Raw genomic sequence first — 22,911 nt, forward strand, 5'->3', positions numbered from 1 at the left:
TTAACTTCAATAGGACACTTAATTGTCAGTCCACGCTAATTTCATATAACTAGTATTTTTTGAGTTCGTTAATTCTAAAAATTTCTATATGCATTGTAAAATCTATTTAATGAAAGGAAGGGCAACCTATGCCCCAGGGTCTTCATTAGTGTTTGTGCATGTTCTTTCTATCAATCTGATAGCTTCTCGACTTCAGCTATCCAAACATTTCAGCAACAGATTTTCAGCAGCCATGGAGCCACGGTCGTACCACATTCCCATGGGCAGCCATCTCAATAACATCCAGCTCTTTGTCTGATATAAGAAGATTGCTTAATTCAAGGCAATTTGATTTTGTGCCAGCATATAAAATTATAAAAGATGGACAACAATACTAGGCTTATGGTAGGAATGATCGTTCTCCCTTGACCCATAGTGTTTGCATCTACAGCTTATAAGACCACAATGCACATCATAGAAATAGAGTCAATGTCACAAAAATTTGTAAGCAAATATGTCAGAGAACAAATAATTGTACACATAATAGAGATAAAACAGAATTAAAGCATTATAAAAGTAATTTGATGACAAGAACACGACTTCAGTTTATTAATCAAAGATGGCGTATATCTTGCTCTACCATGCAACCACCAATTTTAATTCAGAAGGTAATTGATTACCTGAAACATCGGTGCTTACCTGAATTTGTAACACAGCTCGAATCCAAAAAGGTCAAGGCAAGCACAATTTTATTAGAAACCTTTCATGTGAAACCAGAAAATCCAACCTGAAATGAGTTTGACAGTCTTTTTTGTTGTAATTAACTTCCACAAGCCGAGTCCAATATCATTAACTGAACTGTGAATCACTATTAATTTCTTAAGAGAAGCATACATAATAATACTGAGCCAAAGGCCATGATCATTGACTCAAAAGAATGGGACACACAACTGCGTGCTAAATTCCCTGTAATCATCAGAAAAAAAATCATAAACCCACCACTCTCCAATTTTCAAATTCATTTCATGGCAACCTGTCTTCTGTTCACCTGCACGTGACCATCAACATGGCACCAGGCAGCCAGTCTTCTCTATCTATTATGTTTCTTTATACGGCAACTCGCATGCCATCTGAGGGCTTTTCGACTTCATCTGTCCAAGCATTTCAGCAACAGATTTGCACCGGCATTGAAGCCCTGGTCGTATCACATTTCCATAGACAGCCATCTCGATAACATCCAGCTCTTTATCTGGTATAAGACGATTGCTTAATTCAGGGGAATTTGATTTTGAGCCAACACATAAAATCATAAAAGATGTGCAAATAATATTAGTATTATGACAGGAAGGATCATTCTTCTTTGACCCATAGTGTTTGTATCTACAGCTTATAACAGACACAATGCACACAGACTAGAAATAGCGAGAGCGTCACAAGAATATGCAAATGAACCTTGAAAATATGTCGAAGAACAAATAATGGTACACATAGTAGAGATAAAACAGTAGAGCATTAAAATAATTTGATGACAAGAACGTGACTTCAGTTTAGTTATCAAAGATGGTGCATATATTATTATACCATGTCACGAACAATTTTAATTCAGAATGCGATAATATCTATTAAAAATATTAAGTTTACAGAAATAGTATCCACCAATGTTGACCAGAATAACACGAAGTATGATGGAGAGATACTAAGCAACCAAGTATAATAACTCTGATGGCTTGATCATGAAGGTTTCATATATGAGCCTGGTTATGAAACTGTTCCTAAAGGTCTCATATATATACCTGATTATGAAACTGTCGCTTCGGTAAACCATAATGCAACCAAATTCATAGAAAGCTACCCCAAAAAACAGGACAAAAAATTGCAACTGCAAGTCATTAATACACTTCCCAGAATGATCATGTGCAACAGCTATTTTTTCTATTGCAGTGCAGTGGCAGTAGGATCTTCTTTCATATATCTCTCTGTGTTGATCACATTTCACAGACTCCTAACAGTATTCATCATAACAACCTATGAACACACAAAACCAAATAAACTGTTGCAACTTGCGAGCAATTATTAGAACACATATGTTTCACCTATGTACAATGCCTACAATGCCACTGGCATCAGAAGCCAAATAATAGACACTAGTGTATGTTCGTTTCAGCAACAACACTTGGCTCAGACAAAAGGAGAGCACATGCATGATCATATTGAAAAATCGGTATTTCAAAAGCAAAATGTGATAAGGGCCTGGCGACAAATTGTGTGATATGCAGTGTTTTAGGAACGCATCCCCTAGTGTGGGGCGTACTCGCCACATTTTCCGTGCTCCCAAGACGGGACACTTGGGAAACGTTTCTCATGTACCTTTTTAGATGAGTGAGTGAAACGTTTCTCATGTACCTTTTTAGATGAGCGAGTGAGGGGATATGTAGATTGCATGTAAACTGTGATGAGTGAAAGAAGATATGACTTGTAACAGCTCTTCTGTAGCTGACTTGAGTTTTCTGTATAGAGTAATTTAGCAGCCCCTTATCTAATCTAGGTTGGGAATAATGGGAAAATATTTTTCATCTGGAACCAAAATGAATTAGTTTTTGTCCAGTCCTATAAATGAAGTATGAGGTGGAACAATGCTATTTGATTCATGTTCTAATCACAGAAAATTTGAAAAACGATCTGATGGAAGAAATTTTCTTTTGGGTTTTAAGGGCAAACCTGTAAATTTAAAGGGCTAGTGATGGAAAAATCTTGGCATTACAATATAGTCAGTTCGTGTGTCAGCATCTGAATTGTCAATGGCTAGGGTTGGAAAATAGCATGTCAAGACAGTCTCCATAATAAGAAAAGCTCACACGTCTAGCCTGACATCTACTATATCTGGACCGACTATTTAAGATCAGTAGATAAATTCCAATAGCAACCATTCCTATTCTTCCACGCGAGAGACGATGCATATTTATTTCAAAAGAAAAACTTGTTTCTGTGTTTTTACGTTAGTCTTCTTTATTAAAGGGGGATCACCGGGGATATGTAGATTGCTTGTAGACTGTGATGAGTGACAGGAGATATGAGTATGCCCTTGTAACAGCTCTTCTGTAGCTGACTGGAGTTTTCTGTATGGAGTAATTTAGCAGCCCCTTATCTAATCTAGGTTGGGAATAATGGGAAAATATTTTTCATCTGGAACCAAAATGAAATTAGTTTTTGTCCAGTCCTATAAATGAAGTATGAGCTGGAACAATGCTATTTGATTCATGTTCTCATCAGAGAAAATTTGAAAAACGATCTGATGGAAGAAATTTTCTTTTGGGTTTAAGGGCAAACCTGTAAATTTAAGGTCACATGAATACTGTTCCAAAACAGTTTTATCGACTTGATCCTTGTTCCCTTTAGATCGATTGACCCTTGACTGCAAAATTTGGCAGTTCTCAACTGTCGTCTCTCCACCTGTAAACAAGGCAATTTGTCCATTAGAGAAACCTAGTCTTGGTGGTAAAAAAAACATGGGATACATTTTACAATAGAGGTGAGTATCGGTGTGACCCTATGGGAATCGAACTAGTGCCATCAGGGATGCATTGATAAAGAGACTGTAATGCAATGCACTGCAATATAGAATGAAAGACCAGGAAATGGATGAGCAAGATTCACCTTTCGAGAAGGGAATGATGTGATCATACTCGTAGCAGAGACAGCCGTCACAGTGCCAAAACCTTCTGCAGACGATGTTGCCGGCACTGTCCTTTCTCCAACGTTCTGGATGACGACCTGCAACAACATCTGCCTTCTGCCAGCACAAATTTCTCGTCTTCTCGTCGAAGAACCTAGCCCTTTTGGGATTGCCTACCCTCTCTTCCGAGGGCGAGGCAGAATCCATCACAAACCCAATCTAATGTTCAACTCTCCATGCCTATGCCTCCCCTAAACTCAAGAGTAGGCTTGAGACTCGAATAGGAAGAAATGCGACCCAGAAGGTTGCTTTTCAGCACTCCCGCCGCATGTCTGATTAAAAAGAGTGGGAAAAATACCGCATTCTTCACGCGTGCAGCTGGTTATAATTCAACTTTACAATTTGTAAGATTTGGAAAACTTCATTAATTTTCTTTAGGCCTGGTTAAGCTTGCGAAAACTTGGATTCTCTTGTCTAATTATAATTTCGAGAACGGAAATCGAGACTTCGTGACTTATCTTGAACCTTGTAAACCTTCCGAAAACTTGGATTCTGTTCTCAGATTATAATTGAGCTTGTAGAAATGTGGATTTTTTTTCCAACCAAAAGAAATTAACAGCTTTAATATGGATTTTTTTTCCAACAAAAAAAATTAACACCTTTATATTGATATAATAAAGTGTTAAAATAGTCCAAACACTAATCTACATATAATTTAAAGTCTATATAAAGACTTTAAAGGTTCTTATCATCAATAAGAAACATTGAGGCTACAATTACATAAAGAAAAATCAATATATGCAAAGAGCCTTAGTTAACAAGAAACTACCGTAAATCAACTAAACAACTAGTTCGAAATTCTTCCACAAAGATTGTGCCCATTTGAGTCATCAAGCTTTTTTTTGAAAGAGCATTAGCATGCCTAGTCAATTCCCTGTAGCTATGTGAAATGTTGATGGACCTAAAGGATTTGTAGAGATGTCTAACCCTTTGTTTCTAATGACCAAGAGTGGTTATGTCCAGAGAAAAACTCAAGACCTGTAAAGAGTCCAAACCTAAGAATGTAGCATATGATAAGACTCCCCACAAGGTTGATAATCCAGCTTTCATATTGGATCCTAGACCACACCCCCATAAAAAAGACTAAAAAAATGATGTTGCTCCAAATATATCACTCCACCATAGCCAGAGATATTAGAGCTAGTAGCCTATCAAAGTATGTTGAGGGAAAGTGACCCATCGAAATAGGGGTATATAAAATTTTGAGCTTACATGTATGTGTTATAGGACACAACTCCAAAAAAAACTTTATTATCTTAGCACTATTTCTCTTGATGACCAGTTCTTTGTCCTTGAATATTGAGCAGTTCCTTGTTCTCCAAATCCCCCAAGCAATGTAAATAGGGAGCGTTGCACACTCTCGATTGGTAAACATTCAGTCTTTTAAACAAATCTCCAAATTCTCCCCATTTCAAGAGGAAAAAAAATCAAGTTCTTCATAATAGCTTGCCAAATAGGCAAAGCAAATGGGCACTATAGAAAAGGATGCAATATGTTCTCCTCCTTCCTCTTGCATAATGCACTTCTACCCAAGCCACTAAAGCCTCTTTTACAAAGGTTATCCCATATAAGTATTTTGTTTCTCAAACATAGCCACCCAAATACCTTTAATTCAACGGAGGCTTCCACTTCTAAAGTTTTTCACGCCACCAAACAAATATAGAACTAGCAAATTTCATAGCAATATGTCTATATGCATCTTTAACAATGATCCTACCCTCCTTTGTGCATCCATTCCAAAGTATAGTATCTTCATCTTGGTTCAAATTGACTTTGGCTTGTTGCAGATCCAAAATGTATCTCCCATAGAGCTACCATATATCCAAAAAGTCCCAAGTCACTAGCAGGCATCCAGACAGTACCTGCATTGTAATTTGTCTCCCATTTCTTTATCTAGTTGATTTAGTAAATTCTTGTGTTGTGTAGATAATTGAGGAACTGTCAAGGCAAATGTAAGATTGTAGAGGATCCTACAAATCCCTCTCCAATCCTCACCATCAATCCATCACCAATTTTCCAAAGCACGTTTCCAGCCAACCATCACTTAACTGATAGTAAACTGCGCCAAATCAAAGAAGTGTCTCAGGTGCCCCGAATATGTGCTCTAACCTAATCTTCCACCCTTATATTTGCTATATGTTTGTCTCTGCAAATGTCCAGCCATAAACTATCTTCAAACAAGGCTCTCTAAAGAGTTTTTGTCTCCAAATCCCATCTAAACCAAAGAAGGTTTTTTAGCCCCCAGCCTCCATCTTTTTTGGGCTTTGATATATCCTCCATATTAGCCAAAAGGATTTTATGTTGTTGTGTAGCGTCAGCCCATATAAAACTAGTTGTAATAGAATTGAGCTTTTGAAGAATAGATTTAGGGACACTTATTATGTGCATCCAATACATTGGCATATTATGTAGAACAACCTTTACAAGGGTGAGCCTACCCCCTATTGATAGCTACTTATTTGTCTAATTCAACAGCTTTTGTTCAAAGTTATCGATCAACCAATATCAATCCTTAGTCAAATATTTATTTGGTTTAAGGAAAAAACCCAAGAAATACCTTGTTTTAGATGTATCACCCTAATAGAAAAAAGATTTGCAATTTCTTGAAAAATCTTCGAGTCCACCTTATATTCTATGAAGATGGATTTGACATTGCTTAACATCGAAATATTTGGATTATGTTTCACAAAATACTTAAGTGGCTTAGCACTTAATCTTTTTATAATAATAATAATCTAATTTTAAGATCACCACCAAGTAAGACACTAAATTAGTGTATGAGACCCCTTTGTTTGTGGGACAAAAAACTCACTTCCGCACAATGATTTGATTACTAAAATCTACGGAGGTGTACATACTCTAACCCCTCTAGATTTGAACCTATGATCTCTTACAAGGAAACACATGTTCTTAGCCATTAGGTCCACTTAAGTTATAAATGATAATAATCTAATTTTAAGGTCACAACCAAGCTAGAAACCAAATTGGTGTATGAGACCCCCTTATTTGTGGAACAAGCGACCCATTACAGAAAAACAATTTGATTGTTAAAGTCTATCGAGGTGTACATATTCTAGCCCCCTTTGGATTTGAACCTATGACTTTTTATGAGAAAGCACGTGTTCTTGACCATTAGGCCCACTCAAGTTGTATATAGTGTTTGCAAATATAGTATCAATCGATCGAATCATTCCAAAATTTCGGTGCAAGTGTATGCAATGTTTATACATAAAACTCAAACCTTGCATTACAAATCATGTATGAACTCATGCACTCCCAACTCATTGGTTGGCATGATCCTCTCTATGCACAACCCATCGTACACATTGGCTTGTGCTTTTCCACCCAACTATCACCTCGTCTTGACTATCACAAGTCGGTTCTCATGGCTTATGGTTCCATATACATGACCTACAATGCAATTTCATAACCTATGGCTCGTGGCCTGACTTGTGGCATGATATCCTTGTCTCTGAATAGGCCTACGGTCCACCCAAACTGTGTCTCCTTTTACTGTGATAGCATAAACTTGCAACCAACCAACCTACCCACGATCTACCTTAGACCCATGGCCCAAATTCCCTAAGAAACACTCTACACGAACATATATGTAGCCCTGTGGCCCACCTCCTTTGATCAACCTTCTCCAAGACTTGCAACATGTAGTGTGTTCTTCATTCAATGTTGCTCCTCTTCCCCTTTGTTCCTCCCAACCAAGCATGTATTTGTACCATGTGCTCTCGTGGGTATACTCAGGGGTGCATCCTTTGATGTGGATGGGCTGACCTATCGGTTTCCCCGCATACTCGATGAAATCCCAACTAACTTGTCTTTGGGTGTGCCCATGTTGTGTGTATATGCTCATCATGCAATGGCACAACACAACATGGCATGTCACTTGTATCGACCAAGTGTCTTAGTGAAGAAAAAACTAAATTTGTGCGAGTACCTAAACCGATGCCACTCAACAATCAATCGAGGTATCAATTGTCCCATGCACTCGTGTGCTTGTCCAATTGATACACCAATCTTGTTAAAAACTAATGGAACACCCCATGCCATGCGATTTGTCTCACTCATGGGGTTGTTACACCTACCAACACAATCTCAGTGAAGACTGGAGCGAGGCATGCATGCGCCCATAAGCCTAGGGTTCTAACATTCTCCCCCATTCCAAATTATTGTTGTCCTTGGCATTGCTCCAACCAACTAACTCAATCCTCCAAACTAAAGTCTCTTGTAAACATGACTCCTCAAGTTCCCATACTGGAAGTCGACCAGATCATCTCACAACATACTCATATATATGTATTCCAACTATCTTTAAACATGTATTTGCACACTAAGCTCACAGATGTGTTAGGTTGATTGGGTAGCTAGTCCACCCATAACATCCAACCCATGAGAATGTATCTCTTCATGCCATATCACACTCTTATATATGTCTTTCTATCCTCTAGCCTATCTAATTTTCCCCATGCCAAGATTATTTCCTCCTTACTTAGCCAATAATGTCATGATGCCTCAAGCCCTTGAGACACCTAGGGTGCAATGATTTTTTAGGGCACTACATCCATCCTCAAACTCTCTCCGTAAACAAGGGCTTGGAATCTCTACTGAGATTTTGAGTAATGAGTGTATTTGAATGATTCCTCATCTTCAAATACCTATGTGATGAGTCCCATCAATAGGCACATTTTGAATATCAGTATGCCATCCTCCAACCTTAAAATCATCCTTCTCTTACATTAATTCACATTTTTAGTTATGTTATGCTTAGTAAGAGGAGTAAAAGATGTTTGTCAAAATATGTGGCCTAATGTGGTTTAATTGTGAGAAAATGAAGCATTTTTTAGGCTATTACTATACAGGGGCTTGATGGAGACAACTAGGAGAGAATCTAGGGGGTGTGTCCACCTCCTTAACTCCCTAAACTCGGCATGGGATCATAATATCCTCTCTCACCAGTTCAAGTTCATTGGCAACCGAGTGACTCCTAGTCCAAGTGAAGATCAAGAGGGACAAGATCCAACATTTTCGAGATTAAGGAAGGAACCACTCCTACTTTCAAGGTAGTTGCTTCAGTTTCCCTTTTGTATAAATAAACTAGAAGAAGAGATCATTGGTATTCAAAGTTTTTGTTCAGCTAGGTGTAGCTATTGAGCTTCAAGCTTGACATTGTTATTTTAAACTTTTAGGTGATGTATTAGAACTGCACTTTTTGATAATGAGAAACTGGATTTTAAGATGCATCTGAGTTAGTCTTAGATGGTTGAGACACTTGGGTTTGGGCCCAACCCAGAGGTTTTGAGCCCTCTTCATGTACTTATGTTTCTTCTTGATTCTAAGCAGTTCATAGTTTCTTGCATTTCAGTAGAGATTAATCTATAAAATCATGTGGTTGCAACCTCTACGTCACCTCTCTTGTGGGAGAATGAGTGGAAGGATTCAAAACCACAGTCCAAAAAAAATGTGTTTATGATTTCTTGGAAATATATTAGTGTTATTTCTCATGTTTTACATTTGCTTTATGTAGCTTAGAAGTCAGTTTAGTGATTAAATCAGTGGTATTTCATAAATTAGATGTTATTTAAATTCAAATCATATTTTCCATCATAAGTTATTTCATTTTGTTAATGATAAATGGGTGCATGTATGTGATTGATTGTAGGGCTAGTTGATCTGTAGGGAAGGGCACCTTCACCACTTCCATCTTAATCTCCTTCATCTTCTCCTTCCACTTCCAAACTCTGTCCCAAAACCTTGTTTTATAAGCCATTCTGCCTAGTACACCGAGAGCACTCATCCTAGTGCAAGACAGGCCTCTGAGAGGTCCTAAGCTTGGCTAGGGGATCAAACGAACCTCCCTCCATTTGCTTCAACTTCCATCCACCTCTCCATACCCTCAAGACAACATTTTCACCTTCAAAAACCACTTGGATTCCCTCTTGTATCATTACAGGCCTTCTTGTAGAAATCGTCTGTAGCAAACCTGTAACAGCATTTTCCTTCATCAATTTTGATCCCCACTACAAATTTAACTTAGTCTAGATGCATAATGACCCCCAGCTATGATTTTATGATCAGGGAAAGCTCCTAGGTGTTGGCATTATGGCTAAAGTGTTGTCCTTGATGGCAACCCATTCAGGTGATAGATCACAGTACTTCAAGTCAGCAGCAGAGATTGATGATCAGCTATCAAATATTGAAGAAAATAAGGGGTACGCAGGTACACCTTACATAAGGTGCGTACACGCAGGTCGGTGTTACATAAAGTGCGTACATACCCGCAGTTATCCCGTTCAGGAGGTGCGTACCCCCAGTGCACACATTTCAAGGCAAAGAAATTCACACATGGGGTTTCTTATGTTTAACCTTTGGTATTTAGCCGACGGTTTTGTGTTATTATGGTGTCGGCCCGTGGTATTAATCCATGATTTAAGGAAGAGCTTTCCTATATAAAGCAAAGGAGATCATTTGGCTTGTGCATGTTTTGGGTTGAATATCTTATGAGGGCTAGATCTGAAATATTATGATCTCTTGGGAGTATGTCTAGATCTAAATAAGGCGAATCTACTGATGGATTGAGATCTCTTCGGCGCATGTTCAGATCTGTAGATCTGACTGTCTGGGTTATTTCTGAAGTCTTGAAATCATCTATGCCCGAAGGTACGCAGGTACAGTGAAAGAAAAGTGCGTACATACGCAGGAACGAAGCGTTTCAGGTGCGTACATACGCAGGCACAGAAGGGTTGCAGGTGTGGAGGTCCGCAGGCAGTTCAATGGACACAGAGCGGGGTAAGCAGGCGAGCAATTGAGCAGGGTGCATACGTAAGTAGGCGAGCAGTTGAGCAGGGTGCGTACATAAGCAGGCGAGCAGTTGAGCAAGGTGCTTACGTAAGCAGGCAGTACATGGGTGAAGCTGCTTACTTCTCTTAAAATCTCTGTTTATCATTTTATGATCTGGGTTGTTGAAGTGAGGTTTGGTTCTGATATTATGTTCAGATAACAGCAGTGATTGAGTGAATGATTATTATTAACTTCAGTTTTGGATCGGTTTAAAATGACTTATCTTCATGTGATCTGATGTACTAGATCTGGTTGATAACTCTCATAATATCATTGTATATGTATGGATCTGGTGATTGGGTGATTCAGAAGGTTGTTTGATTATGAGCTTCAAAGTTGTTGTTGGGTTCAGTATGAAAATTGGATGAAATGTGGCCTTTCAGATTATGTGTTGTGCTTCAGTGTATCCAGTCTGAAAATTGATGAAACGTGGTACCTGGAGGAGAGAAGATTGTAGGTCAGCACCTACATACTAGTATCTAAGCTAGTACAAGAGCTAAAGGAAATCTTTGGAGCATTGTAGCAGGTAGCAGCCTGCGTACTAGTAAATGGATCGGCTAGTACAAGAGCAAAGGGGGTTGTTGCTCCCGTGCTGGTATAAGACTGCACCAGTACAAAATATTGTAAAAGGATTTTCTTATTAAAGAAGATTGAGATGACTTGCAGCAGGTGGTTTTCTCCCGCATTGGGTTTCCACCTTATATCATGGTGTTCATGTGTGTGCCTTATGTGTGATGATCTATTCTATGTTACTGCATTCGTTAACTGATAATATGGTTGATAAAGTTCTAATGCACTCATTGAAGATTAATTAACTTAATCATAAGAAGTTGTGGAAGTAGCATATATGAATCTGATTATGGAAATGAAAAAGTTTTATTAATGTGATAATACTGATTCACCCCCCCCCCCCCCCCTCTCAGTATTATTTCCAACACTAGGCCACTCCAACCCTTCCTTTTCTTCACTGTGAAAACAAAGTAGAGTTAGTTTCTTTATCATGCAAGTAGGTTACTGATTTATAAGCAAGTGTGAACTAGGTAGATGGTACATGTAATTCTGATTGGTAGTTTGATGAATTATGCAAGATAAATTAGCTTCCTTTCTGCAAGTAGATGTGGTAATTTGATGAATTCTACAAGATAACATAGTTTTCTTTTAGCAAGTAGATTAGCCTTTGTCCTTTCATGAATTGATTAGTTAACATTTACAAGTTGAGTCAATGGAATTTCTATTTTCATAGCTAGAAGCAATTTCCAATTGTACCTTTATCAACAAGCTTTCATTCTAATTCAGTAGGAGGAAGGGTCTCTAAACACTTTTGATCTAATGTCATAACTGAGGGTGGCATGAGTGGAATCTTATATGTTGTGCATATAGCACTGTCACCTCGAAGTTTGTACGAACCCCGGGTTGATAATTTGAGTTGAGGATCCCTTGGGAGTTGCAACATTCTTGGTGCAATACCAGGGATCACCACTTTTTGGCGCCATTGTCAGGGAGGTGTCTAAGTAGATGTTGTTTCTACTTAAGCATTGTTTTCTAATTTACATATGGTTTTTGAAAAAGTAAAAAAAAAAAACAAAAACAAAACAAAAAAAAACTTTCATGCCTCATAGGAGTAGGGATAATCAGGGAAAATTCTTACCAAAAACCCCCACACCCTCAAACAGTCAACCTTCACTCTTCTTCGGTGACTGTGAGCTTCCCTCTCTGACTATAGGGGAGTTAGAAGACCCTCTAGGTGAGCAACCTAAAATTTTTGAAGAACCTATTGGGGAAGAAGAAGAACCCACTTCACCTACCCAAACTATGGCTAAAAACAAGGACAATGAGGTTTTCCCTATCAGAGAGACCAATGGAGAGGCTAGAATGAAGAACATAAGCCCTACTGCCCTTCCACACTTCCATGGCTTAACCTCTGAGGATCTTGATACCTTCATGTTTGAATTTTATATTGTCTGTAGGACCTATGACTATGCCTTTGATGAGCAGAAGCTAAAGTTATTCCCCTCTACCCTTAAAGATGCAGCCTTGCGCTGGTTTATGGGTCTGCTTAGGGGTAGCATCACTACCTGGGCCCAAATGCAATAGGCCTTCAATAGCAAGTACAAGGACTATTGTAGGTCAAAAGAAACCAAGGAAGAAATCTTTAGGATGACTCTTGGACCTGATGAATCCTAGAAGACTATGAGGAGAGATTTCAACTTAGTTATAGGAGGGCCAACCGCACCCTTGATCCCGAATCACTAAAACTAGTTCTTCTTTGAGGGATTAGGGAAGATATGTTGGAAACCGTCAACATGTTTTCAAGAGGAGATATATACAAGTTATCCTATGATGACATTAAAATTGTGTTCAAGAATCACTCTAGGGCTGCCAAGAAGAAGGGTAGGGCTAGTCAAGGCTTGGTCAGTTCTTCTCCCTCCACAACATCCATTAAGAATGAGATATGTAACATGTTGGAGGATTTCAAGAGTGAAATGTTGCATAGATTTGCACTACAAATGGATACCATGCAAATCAAAAGAAAGCAGGAGGAAGTACAAAGGACAATAACTATTTTTTGCCCTAGATGCACCAAAAGACATCCTAGGAATACGTGCCCATTGAATGTCATAGAGGTCTACCTAGTTTGTGAATAAAATCATGCAACAAACAAATGCCCTTCTTTGTCAGGACTAAAATTTGTATATCAAGGGGCAACTTTGTTTCATCAATCAAAGGAGACCTCAAGGACCTCGGCCATATCAACAAGGCCTTCAAGGTGCACACTACTCTTATTATAATCCAAATCAGAATGCACCCTTGCAACCTTGGTACTCTTCCACTCATCCATCCTAGTCCACACCTCCTTCTTGGCCTTATGTTCCTCCATATCCTCCTCAACATGTCAACCATCATTTTCAGATATATCCACCCAAATCTTCTCAATGGGGCAACCCATCACAAGGGTGGAGGCCTCAAGTTAACCAACCTCTTGCTTTACTACCTCCACCCCACTCTCAACCACAACTCACTCGTCCTACTCCACCTAAGCAACCTCAAATGTCTGCTCAACCGAATCTGAACCCAAAAAACAAGCAAACACAACAAGTCCATAGTGGAGAGACATCTTATCTTGCATATGTTGTGGAAATCTAGAAGATTAACCTTCGGTCTAGGACAGTGCTTCCAAATAACCTTCCACCTTCTCCACCTGAAGAGCTTGAAAAAAAGTAATAAGGGAGTGTTCCTTAATTCAATCCACCTCCTTTTCCTAAGAGGTTGATCCACCCTAGCCAGCACACCCCATAAGAGGTTGAAATTTTGGGAGAATTGAAGAATTTGTGTTAAGGTACCCCTTCTCCAGACTATTGAAGATGTTCCCATGTATAATAAGCTCATCAAGGAGAAATGTTTCAAAAATCCTGGGAGAAGAAAAAGAGACAACCCCACCATAATTTTTGTTGGGAAATTATTTGATTTGATGCTTGGGAGGGTGATCTTCTCGAAATATCTTGACCTTGGAAGCCTTGTAGTAGATGTGCACATTGATGGCCTTATAGCCCCTAACACCCTGATTGAATTTGGGGTTGCAATCAATTGGATGACTAAGGAAACCATGCTAAATCTAAACCTCCAAGTGGCTTTGAGAAAGACCACCATAGTGATGCAACTTGCAGACAGATCCATAGTAGCTCCTGAGGGAGTTATTGAAGATGTTATGGTATCCATTGACTCTTGGGAGTATCCTATTGATTTCCTAGTTCTCCAGACCAAAACTAAGTTTAATGGCTATCCTCTCATCTTGGGAAGGCCATGGTTAGTCATTGTTGATGCTTACATTAGTTGTAGGGTTGGGAACATGACCATTAAGAATGGACCGTTGTCTAAATAGTTGGTATTGTATCCTCCCGCTCAACCTTTTATTAAGCATGAATTACCCTTGTGGTTAGAAGAGGAGGAAGAAGATGAACTATATCACACCATCCCCCACCCAATCTGCACTCTGGACATTATTACAGGAGGGGGGCAACCTAATGAAGATGATCTCATTGGCCATATCCTTTAGAATCAACCTCCCACTCTCATTCCAATTGATGAGTTGATGAAAGAATTTGGGAGTAATCCTTCGACAGACTTATTCCCTATAGACTCAAGTCCATACCATGTCAACATTGTAGAGTTTGGCCCATCCAAAACATTAAATATCAACCCTTCTCTCTCGACCAAACAGGAACAACAATTGTGCAAAGTGTTGAGGCAACACCTGAATGCTTTTGCTTGGGACTATAAGGAAATGAAAGGTGTGCATCCCTCAGTTTGTACACACCATATTTACATCAAGGAGGGATGAAAGCTTATGCACCAACCCCAAAGGAGGATGAACCTAGCTTTTAAGGACATTGTGAAAGAGGAATTGCAAAAACTACTGGATGCAGGGTTCATATACCCCATTCCAGATAGTGAGTGGGTGTCACCTCTTATGTTAGTTCCTTAGAAGAATGGGAAGTGGAGAATCTGTGTGGATTACCAGGAACTCAACAAGGCTACAAAGAAGTACCATTTTCCCTTTCCCTTCATTGATCAAGTCCTAGATGGCCTTGCAATGAAGAAATTATTCTCCTTATTGGATGGATTTAGTGGATACAATCAAATCCAGATCAGCCACGAAGACCAAGATAAGACCGCATTCACATATTCTAGGGGTACCTTTTCTTATAGAGTTGTTCCATTTGGTTTGTGGAATGCCCCTGCTACTTTCCAGATGGCAGTTTTGAGTATTTTTTTCTGAATTGGTTCATGACTTTGTTGAAATATACATGGATGATTTCACTCCTTATGGATGTGACTTCCATGAGCCTCTCTCCAATATGTGCAAAGTTTTGAAGAAATGCATTGAAATGAAATTCTCTTTAAGCCCTGATAAGTGTGAGTTCTTAATGAATGAGGGGACTGTCCTTGGTCATTCCATATCCAAGGAAGGGATACAGGTAGACCCAAACAAAATTGCCATCATCAAAAGGGTCCCTACCCCTCAGAAGCAAAGAGATGTCAGGATCTTCTTGGGACTAGCTGGGTATTATAGGATATTCATCCAAGACTTTAGTAAAGTGGATTCACCTTTGTTTGGTTTACTAGCCAAAGATTCAGATTTCTGTTGGACCAGTAGTTGTCAAGAGGCCCTTGAAGTGTTGAAAGAAAAGTTGACCACTGCACCCATCCTAAGAGGTCCCAACTAGGCATTGCCTTTCCATATCCATACTAATGCATCAAATAAAGTTGTGGGGGGAGCCTTGGGACAAGTAGAGGATAAGTTGCCTTATGTTATTTACTTCATTAGTAAGAATTTGTCTAAAGCTTAGATGAATTACACTGTCACTAAAAAAGAGCTCTTAGTTGTAGTACATTCTTTAAACAAATTTAGGCACTATATCATTGGGTACCAAACTTTTTCTCATACTGATCATGCAACCATTAAATATTTGGTGAACAAGCATGATGTTAATGTTAGGATAATTATATGGTTGTTATTGTTACAACTGTTTGATTTGACTATTATTGACAAACCAGGGAAAGAAAATGTGGTTGCATATTTTTTGTCCAAGTTAACCTTGCCTGCAGGTAACGAAGAGATGGTTGTTGAAAATGCAACAAGATGATGGAGCTTAGTGAAAAGAAGTCGCCTTCACTAAGTGGGCCCACAGGCTATTTTTGGCGCAAAGTCTATTTTTAGACTATGTCTATTTTTAGACATATGGATCATGGTCTATGAGTTGTAGGATGCTATTTGTGGATGATTGGTCATGTTGGTAAAAATAGATGGACTTCTATTTTTAGACATATGGGCAGAGTCTATTTTTAGACTGCCAGGCTGAAAATAGAACAGTCGAATATTATTAGCTCTTAATAATATTTGGATTATAAACATTATCTTATCCTCTTGGAGCACTTCAGTTCAAGCTACGGATGTGGCACATGCAACTGCCAGAAGGAAATACGCTTTTCTTATGGGTTAGTTGAGCTATTGCATGATGGACTTCAGTTAGAAATCAAGTGATTGAGTTTGGTGGAGTTGTGTTCAGTTTGACTTAGTTGAACTAGTTGTATTTAGTCTAACTGCCAAATACACTAGTGATGAGTGATGTGAATTAATTATTAATTAATTCACTAATTATTAACTCATAAATCAACTAAAGAATACATCAGTTAACTCAGTGCATGGACAATTCAGTGGAGACAGGTGTTAGAGGTGGAGACTACTATCAGTTGTGACTATAGTTGTGCATGAGATTTGCACAATCAATGATTGAGATTGCCAATGAGGATTACACAGTACAAGCCAAGGAAAACGAGCTTGGATCATTCCAATTCTCACTTTGGATTGCGCAGTAGAGGCAGGTAGACAGCAGAGGAGATTTGAACCTGTGACTTGATTTAGATCTGAGCTAGTTTGTGTGTAGCAGGTGGAGATAATACTGAGTACTTGTGAGGAGTATTGTACTATGTATTGTTACATGTTCTCTATCATTATAATATATAGATAGTTGGGGGTTTTCAGTTGTATGCTTTCCCCAATACATACTGTGTTGATATGTGTGATTGATGTTTCAATGTGCACATGCGATTGTTTCTTAATTCTGCAAAATTGATGATCAACGTAGAGGAGGTTATGTATTATGCATGCATTCTACAAATAGTGTATAATCGGGATAATCTTTGTGAATAAGTGTTATATCATTCAAAATTTCTACATGGTATCGAAGCAGAGTTGATCATCAGATCTATTATTCAGAAAGTGGTTACATTTTATTTCTTCAGGCAGAGTCTGTAATCGGGCCAAGTAGCCTCTGGATTCATCCTTCTTTTGGAAGGTGAGATAGCTGGTAAAATCCCATACAGTCAATCTCTGTACGAGAAATACTTTGTTCTCACGAATTTTAGATCAGAAGCGGTTGAGTTTTGAGCTGGTGGAATTCGAATTTGCAGCAGTGTTTTCTTGGTGTCGAAGTTGAAATGTCTTTCAACGGATTGAGATTGGAGTATGCTCTTGAAGGCAACTCGAATTATATTGCATGGAAAGACAGGATGGAGGCGGTGTTAGATGACAATGGGTTCAAGGATTTCATAGAGGTTGAGGTCCCAAAGCCTACTGATGCTACTCACGTTGAGGCTTGGCAAAAGAAGACAACAAAGTGTCGAAGGATTTTGTTGGAGGGCGTAAAGGATCACATTGTATCCAGCCTACATGGAAAGGCTTCTCCATACTTGATGTGGAAAGCGTTGAAAGATTTATTCCAAAGCAAGAGCGACTAGAGGAAGTTGGCGCTCAAGGATAAACTCAAAAACATTAAGTGTGAGAAAGGAGACAATATGCCCAAGTATCTCACGAAGTTCACTCAATGCCGGGATGAGTTGGGAAGTGTGGGGGTGACTGTCGATGATGAGGACTTGGTGAGCTTGGCTCTCCTTGGTCTTTCGAAGAGTTGGCATTCCTATCAGGACTCTGTCAATGGTCGGGAGAAATTGCCAGGATGGGAGATACTTTCGTCAGATCTTGTGCAAGAGGAGATCAGGTGGAATACCAGGGACGGATCTTCATCAAAGGCATCCGATGAAGAAAATTGCGCTTTGGCTGCCAAAGCAAAGAAGGGGAAGAACAAGAAAGCTTCTCATTCTGGTGCAAAAGGCAAGAAGCAGGACATGTCCAAGGTGAAGTGCTTTCACTGTCACCAACACGAACATTATGCCACAAATTGTTCGCAGAAGAAGAAAAATAAGCAAGTTGCTGGTTCTGTAGCGGGAGAGGCCTTAGCCTCACAGTTTGAGCTGGATTTTTCACTGATCGCATGCTTGGTATCAAGTGTGATGGGATCGGTATGGTTCTTGGACAATGGTGCATCTTTTCACATGACAAGAGATCAAGATTTGTTTTTTAATCTAGATGAGAAAGATCTTGGAGTGCACATCGAGATGGGCGATGGCGGTAGATACAGTGTGACCGGTATCGGTACCATTTCCTTTGAGAGGGAGTCTGGTAAACCCTTCGTATTGAAGGAAGTGATGCATGTTCCAGGATTGAATAAGAATCTTATCTCTGTGGCGATGTTAGAAGACAAGGGATATGATGTTGTTTTCAGCGAGGGAAAGGCTTTCCTGCGCAGTAAGACAACTGGAGAAACCCAGAAGATAGGGGTTCGAGTCAGGAACCTTTATCAATTGCATGTAGATGGCTGCGCAGCAATGGCATGCAAGGCAGAAGGATTGGTGAGCCGGGATGATGGCGAGCTGTGGCATAGGAGATTGGGCCACCTCACCATGGAGCCTTGAAGATACTGTAGCATATTTCTACTGGGCTTCCTAAAGGCACTCTTGCGCAGTCAGATCAGTGCAAGGGGTGTACTTTGGGAAAATTTGTGAAAGCCACCTTTCACGAGAAGGATAGTCGCGCCATGATGATCCTTGAGAGAATTCACATAGACGTGTGTGGACCTTTCTCAATAGCTTCGATAGCAAAGCACAAGTACTATGTGATCTTTGTTGATGATTTCTCTCGGAAGTGCTGGATCTTCTTCATGCAGAAGAAGAGCGAGATATACTCAAAGTTCTGTGAGTTCAAAGCATTGGTCGAGAAGGAATCGGGGAAGAAGGTGAAGGCTCTTAGGAGCGACAATGGTGGTGAATTCATCTCTAGCGAGTTCAAGGACTTCTGCAGCGCATAAGGGATTCAAGAGAGCCCATAGCTCCCCATAACCCACAGCAGAATGGGATTGCTGAGCGGAAGAACAGAACGATCGTGGGTGCTGCACGGGCGATGTTGCATGATCAGGGCCTACCACTTCACTTGTGGGCGGAGGCATGCAATACTGCAGTATATGTGCAGAACCGTTGTCCTCAAAAGATACTTGGCATGAGTACACCCGAGGAGGCTTATTCTGGTAAGAGGCCTGATATTTCCCATTTGAGGATTTTTGGTTCTCCTGTTTACATGCATGTGACAAAGGATGCTAGGAAGAAGATGAAGCCGACCGCAGAGGTTGGGATATTTGTGGGGTACACTAATACGCCCCACAACTATCGTGTGTATGTGCCAGACAGTCGCAAGATTGTTGTGCGACGAGATATCAAATTTCAGGAGGAGAAAGCCATGAAGTGTTCGCTTGAGAGGGAGCCACACTTGCATGCAGATGAGGAGCTATTAGTTCCTAAGGATGAGCTTCAGGACGTGGATCAGCCACAAGATGAAATTCATGGAGTGGAAGAGACCACTCATGCAGCGCCAACCATCAGAGGGCGAAAGCGCACTACAGAAGCTGAGCGACTGGCTCAAGATGCAGAGAAGGTTATAGGACCATCTACAGGACAGCGCAGACAGAGACAGTCACCTGATCAGTACACTGGATACATGGCTCTTGTGAGAAAATGTGTCATGACTGAGCCATCCTCTTTCGAGGAAGCTGTGGAGGATCCCACATGGGTAGATGCCATGGTGTAAGAGTATGATTCGATTGTCAGAAACAGTGCATGGGAGATTGTCCCAAGACCGGAGGGGAAATCAATGGTGGGTTTGAGATGGATCTACAAAGTGAAGCAGGCAACTGACGGGAGTGTGGAGAAGTACAAGGCAAGATTTGTTGCCCAAGGCTTCTCACAGATAGAGGGGATCAATTATGAGGAGACCTTTGCACCTGTCACAAGGTATTCTTCCATACGGATGATTCTTGCTCTCTCAGCGTAGATGGGGTGGCACATTCATCAGATGGATGTGAATACTGCGTTCCTCAATGGAGTCATTGAGGAGGAGGTGTACATAGAGTAGCTCGAAGGTTTCAAGATCTTCAGCAGCAAGTCGCATGTGTGCAGGCTCAAGAGAGCGTTGTATGGGTTGAAACAAGCACCTCATGCTTGGTACACACAGATAGACAATTATTTCACCGGACTTGGATTCTCCAAGAGTGAGGCGGATCCTAACCTATACCAGATTGTGGTGGAGGGTAAGTTGCTTATCATTGTACTTTATGTAGATGATTTGATTTTGACAGGAGATGAGCTGTTGATACTTTCATGCAAGGAGGATCTTTCTAGAGAGTTTGAGATGAAGGACTTGGGCCTCCTTCATTATTTCCTGGGATTGGAAATTTGGCAACGCAGTGATGGACTATTTGTTTCTCAGGGTAAGTATGCTTGGGAGATATTGGAGAAGTTTAACATGCATGGCTGCAAGCCTGTTGATACTCCTCTTCCTGGAGGTTGGAGGAAGGAGGATGCTACTTCAACGGAGGTAGTGTATGCCATTGTTTATCAACATTTGGTGGGGTCGCTTATGTATTTGGTAAATACACGATCCGATATATGCTATGCTGTTAACCAGCTTTCACAAGCTATGGTTAAGCCAACCAAGCTCTTCTGGAAGGCAGACAAGCATGTATTGCGTTATCTCAGAGGCACATCGGGATATGGATTGTGGTACAGACAAGAGAATGAGGTGAAGCTATGTGGCTTCACGGATGCAGATTGGGAAGGGAGTCCAACGGACAGAAAGAGCACATCTGGAGGGATTTTCAGTATCGGGTCGACAACAGTTTCTTGGTACAACAGGAAGCAGAGATCCGTGGCACTCAGTTCAACAGAGGCCGAGTATATGGAAACAAGTTTGGCTGCATGCGAGGCTATATGGATGAGGAAGATCCTGGTAGGGTTGTTTGGGTCACACTTGGAGCCTACTGTGATTTAATGTGATAACCAGAGTTGCATTAAACTCTCGGCTAATCTAGTATTTCATGATAGATCCAAGCACATCGACATCAGGTACCATCATATCAGATATTGTGTGCAGCGGAGAATCATGTTGCTTTCATACATTCTAACAGAGGATCAGGATGTTGATATCTTGACGAAGGCGCTCACCAGGAGCAAATTCGAATACCACCGAGGCAGGATAGGGGTTGCAGATAATTCATATCTTGTTGAGAGGGAGTGTTGAAAATGCAACAAGATGATGGAGCTTAGTGAAAAGAAGTCACCTTCACTAAGTGGGCCTGCAGGCTATTTTTGGCGCAAAGTCTATTTTTAGACATATGGATCATGTTCTATGAGTTGTAGGATGCTATTTGTGGATGATTGGTCATGTTGGTAAAAATAGATGGACTTATATTTTTAGACATATGGGCGGAGTCTATTTTTAGACTGCCAAGCTAAAAATAGAACATTAGAATATTATTAGCTCTTAATAATATTTTGTTAGGGTCCCACCCTAACCCCCTTATTTATGTCATGGGATCACGTCATAGTCAAGAGTCAATAAGGCCCATATTAATATTTGTAAGTGGTTAAACCGCAATTAATGACGGGACCACAGTTAGTTGCAAATGGGCCGTAGTATTAGATAGATGGTATTAATAAACCCACGGTATTGGCCCGTGGTATTGCATGTATAAGTCATATATAAAGGATAGAGACTCCCTGAGAGGAGTATCGTGTCTTATTTGGTAATCGAGCTCTGCTCTATTGGAGGTTGCCCCCTCGAAGAGGCAAGTGAACATTACTCTCTGAATAATAAAATCATTGCTATTCTGTGTTCTGGGTATCTTTTCTTCACATATTCGGTATTGGGTATCATTTTTGTAGGTTAAGAGCATAACAAGTGGTATCAGAGCACTTTCCAGGGCCGGTGGGATCGCCAATTCTTAGCAATTTTTTTTTTGGCTAGAGACGTGTTCCGGCGTCTTTAAACCACGGGATCTGTCGTTGAGCGCATAAACCTGCGGATTTGGGGAGGCATGCACGCAAGAAATACAAGAGGTGGTCACGTCTATTGGACTCCCTTGTAACCCCTGTGGGTACCCCTTCGAGTAGTAGCGCATTAGACAGAACCGCACACGGACTGTCTTCCACGTACCCTCTGGGTATATCGGAAGCCCCTAGGCTCCCTTGAAACCTTGCCATAAATAAACCGTCGACCGTCTTGTGGCTACAGTACACCGAGAACAGCACTCGGAGAGATTACTCGCCCGTACGATAGGGTAGTCTGGTTGTACGGCTAAGGGTACGGTCGATCCTCCTTAGTTAGAGCCCTGAAACATTGGGCCGAGTACTACTGCCAGGCCCTTATGTATATTGCGATCTGTAGCACCTGACACTCCTCAAGACCGTAGTTCCCTTTTCTCTCGGGATCGCACATCATCTATTCCAGATCCGCTGGTGCAAAGGGGTGCAGAAGCAGCCGACATCAATCCTGCAGTCTCGAGTTCGCAGATCAGTCATTCCGATCTATTAGAGCCAGCCGATCCGCATTCAGATCTCTCAGATCCACCAGATCGGAGTTGTTGTGAAGCGTATAATTTTCGCAGGAAGTTTGGCCGCATTGA

At 40.5% G+C, this 22,911-nt stretch overlaps 1 protein-coding gene across 1 annotated transcript; it reads right to left on the bottom strand.

The window, feature by feature from the left end:
- Window positions 1-711: 711 nt before the first annotated feature.
- LOC149141434 (uncharacterized) lies at window positions 712-4,196 on the bottom strand. The gene is made up of 3 exons (XM_089448950.1): window positions 3,634-4,196; window positions 3,307-3,429; window positions 712-1,228 (listed from the first exon to the last, which is right to left on the bottom strand). Exons 1-3 carry the CDS (start codon window positions 3,857-3,859, stop codon window positions 1,077-1,079), a joined length of 501 nt encoding a protein of 166 aa, XP_089305076.1. The 5' UTR covers window positions 3,860-4,196; the 3' UTR covers window positions 712-1,076.
- Window positions 4,197-22,911: the final 18,715 nt, after the last annotated feature.

The sequence above is a fragment of the Pinus tabuliformis genome, chromosome X (assembly GCF_031772625.1).
Source record: "Pinus tabuliformis cultivar Carrire ecotype Pingquan chromosome X, CPIR1, whole genome shotgun sequence".
In the NCBI taxonomy this organism is placed as follows: domain Eukaryota; kingdom Viridiplantae; phylum Streptophyta; class Pinopsida; order Pinales; family Pinaceae; genus Pinus; species Pinus tabuliformis.

What these genes read in the sequence shown, in the direction of transcription:
- LOC149141434 (XM_089448950.1), bottom strand. Translation starts at nt 3,859, where the DNA reads ATGGATTCTGCCTCGCCCTCGGAAGAGAGGGTAGGCAATCCCAAAAGG. An exon ending in CATCATTCCCTTCTCGAAAG is followed by an intron (nt 3,430 to 3,633) that starts GTGAATCTTGCT and finishes CCTTGTTTACAG; the next exon opens with GTGGAGAGACGACAGTTGAG. An exon ending in ATGTGACCTTAAATTTACAG is followed by an intron (nt 1,229 to 3,306) that starts GTTTGCCCTTAA and finishes GTCTTATACCAG; the next exon opens with ATAAAGAGCTGGATGTTATC.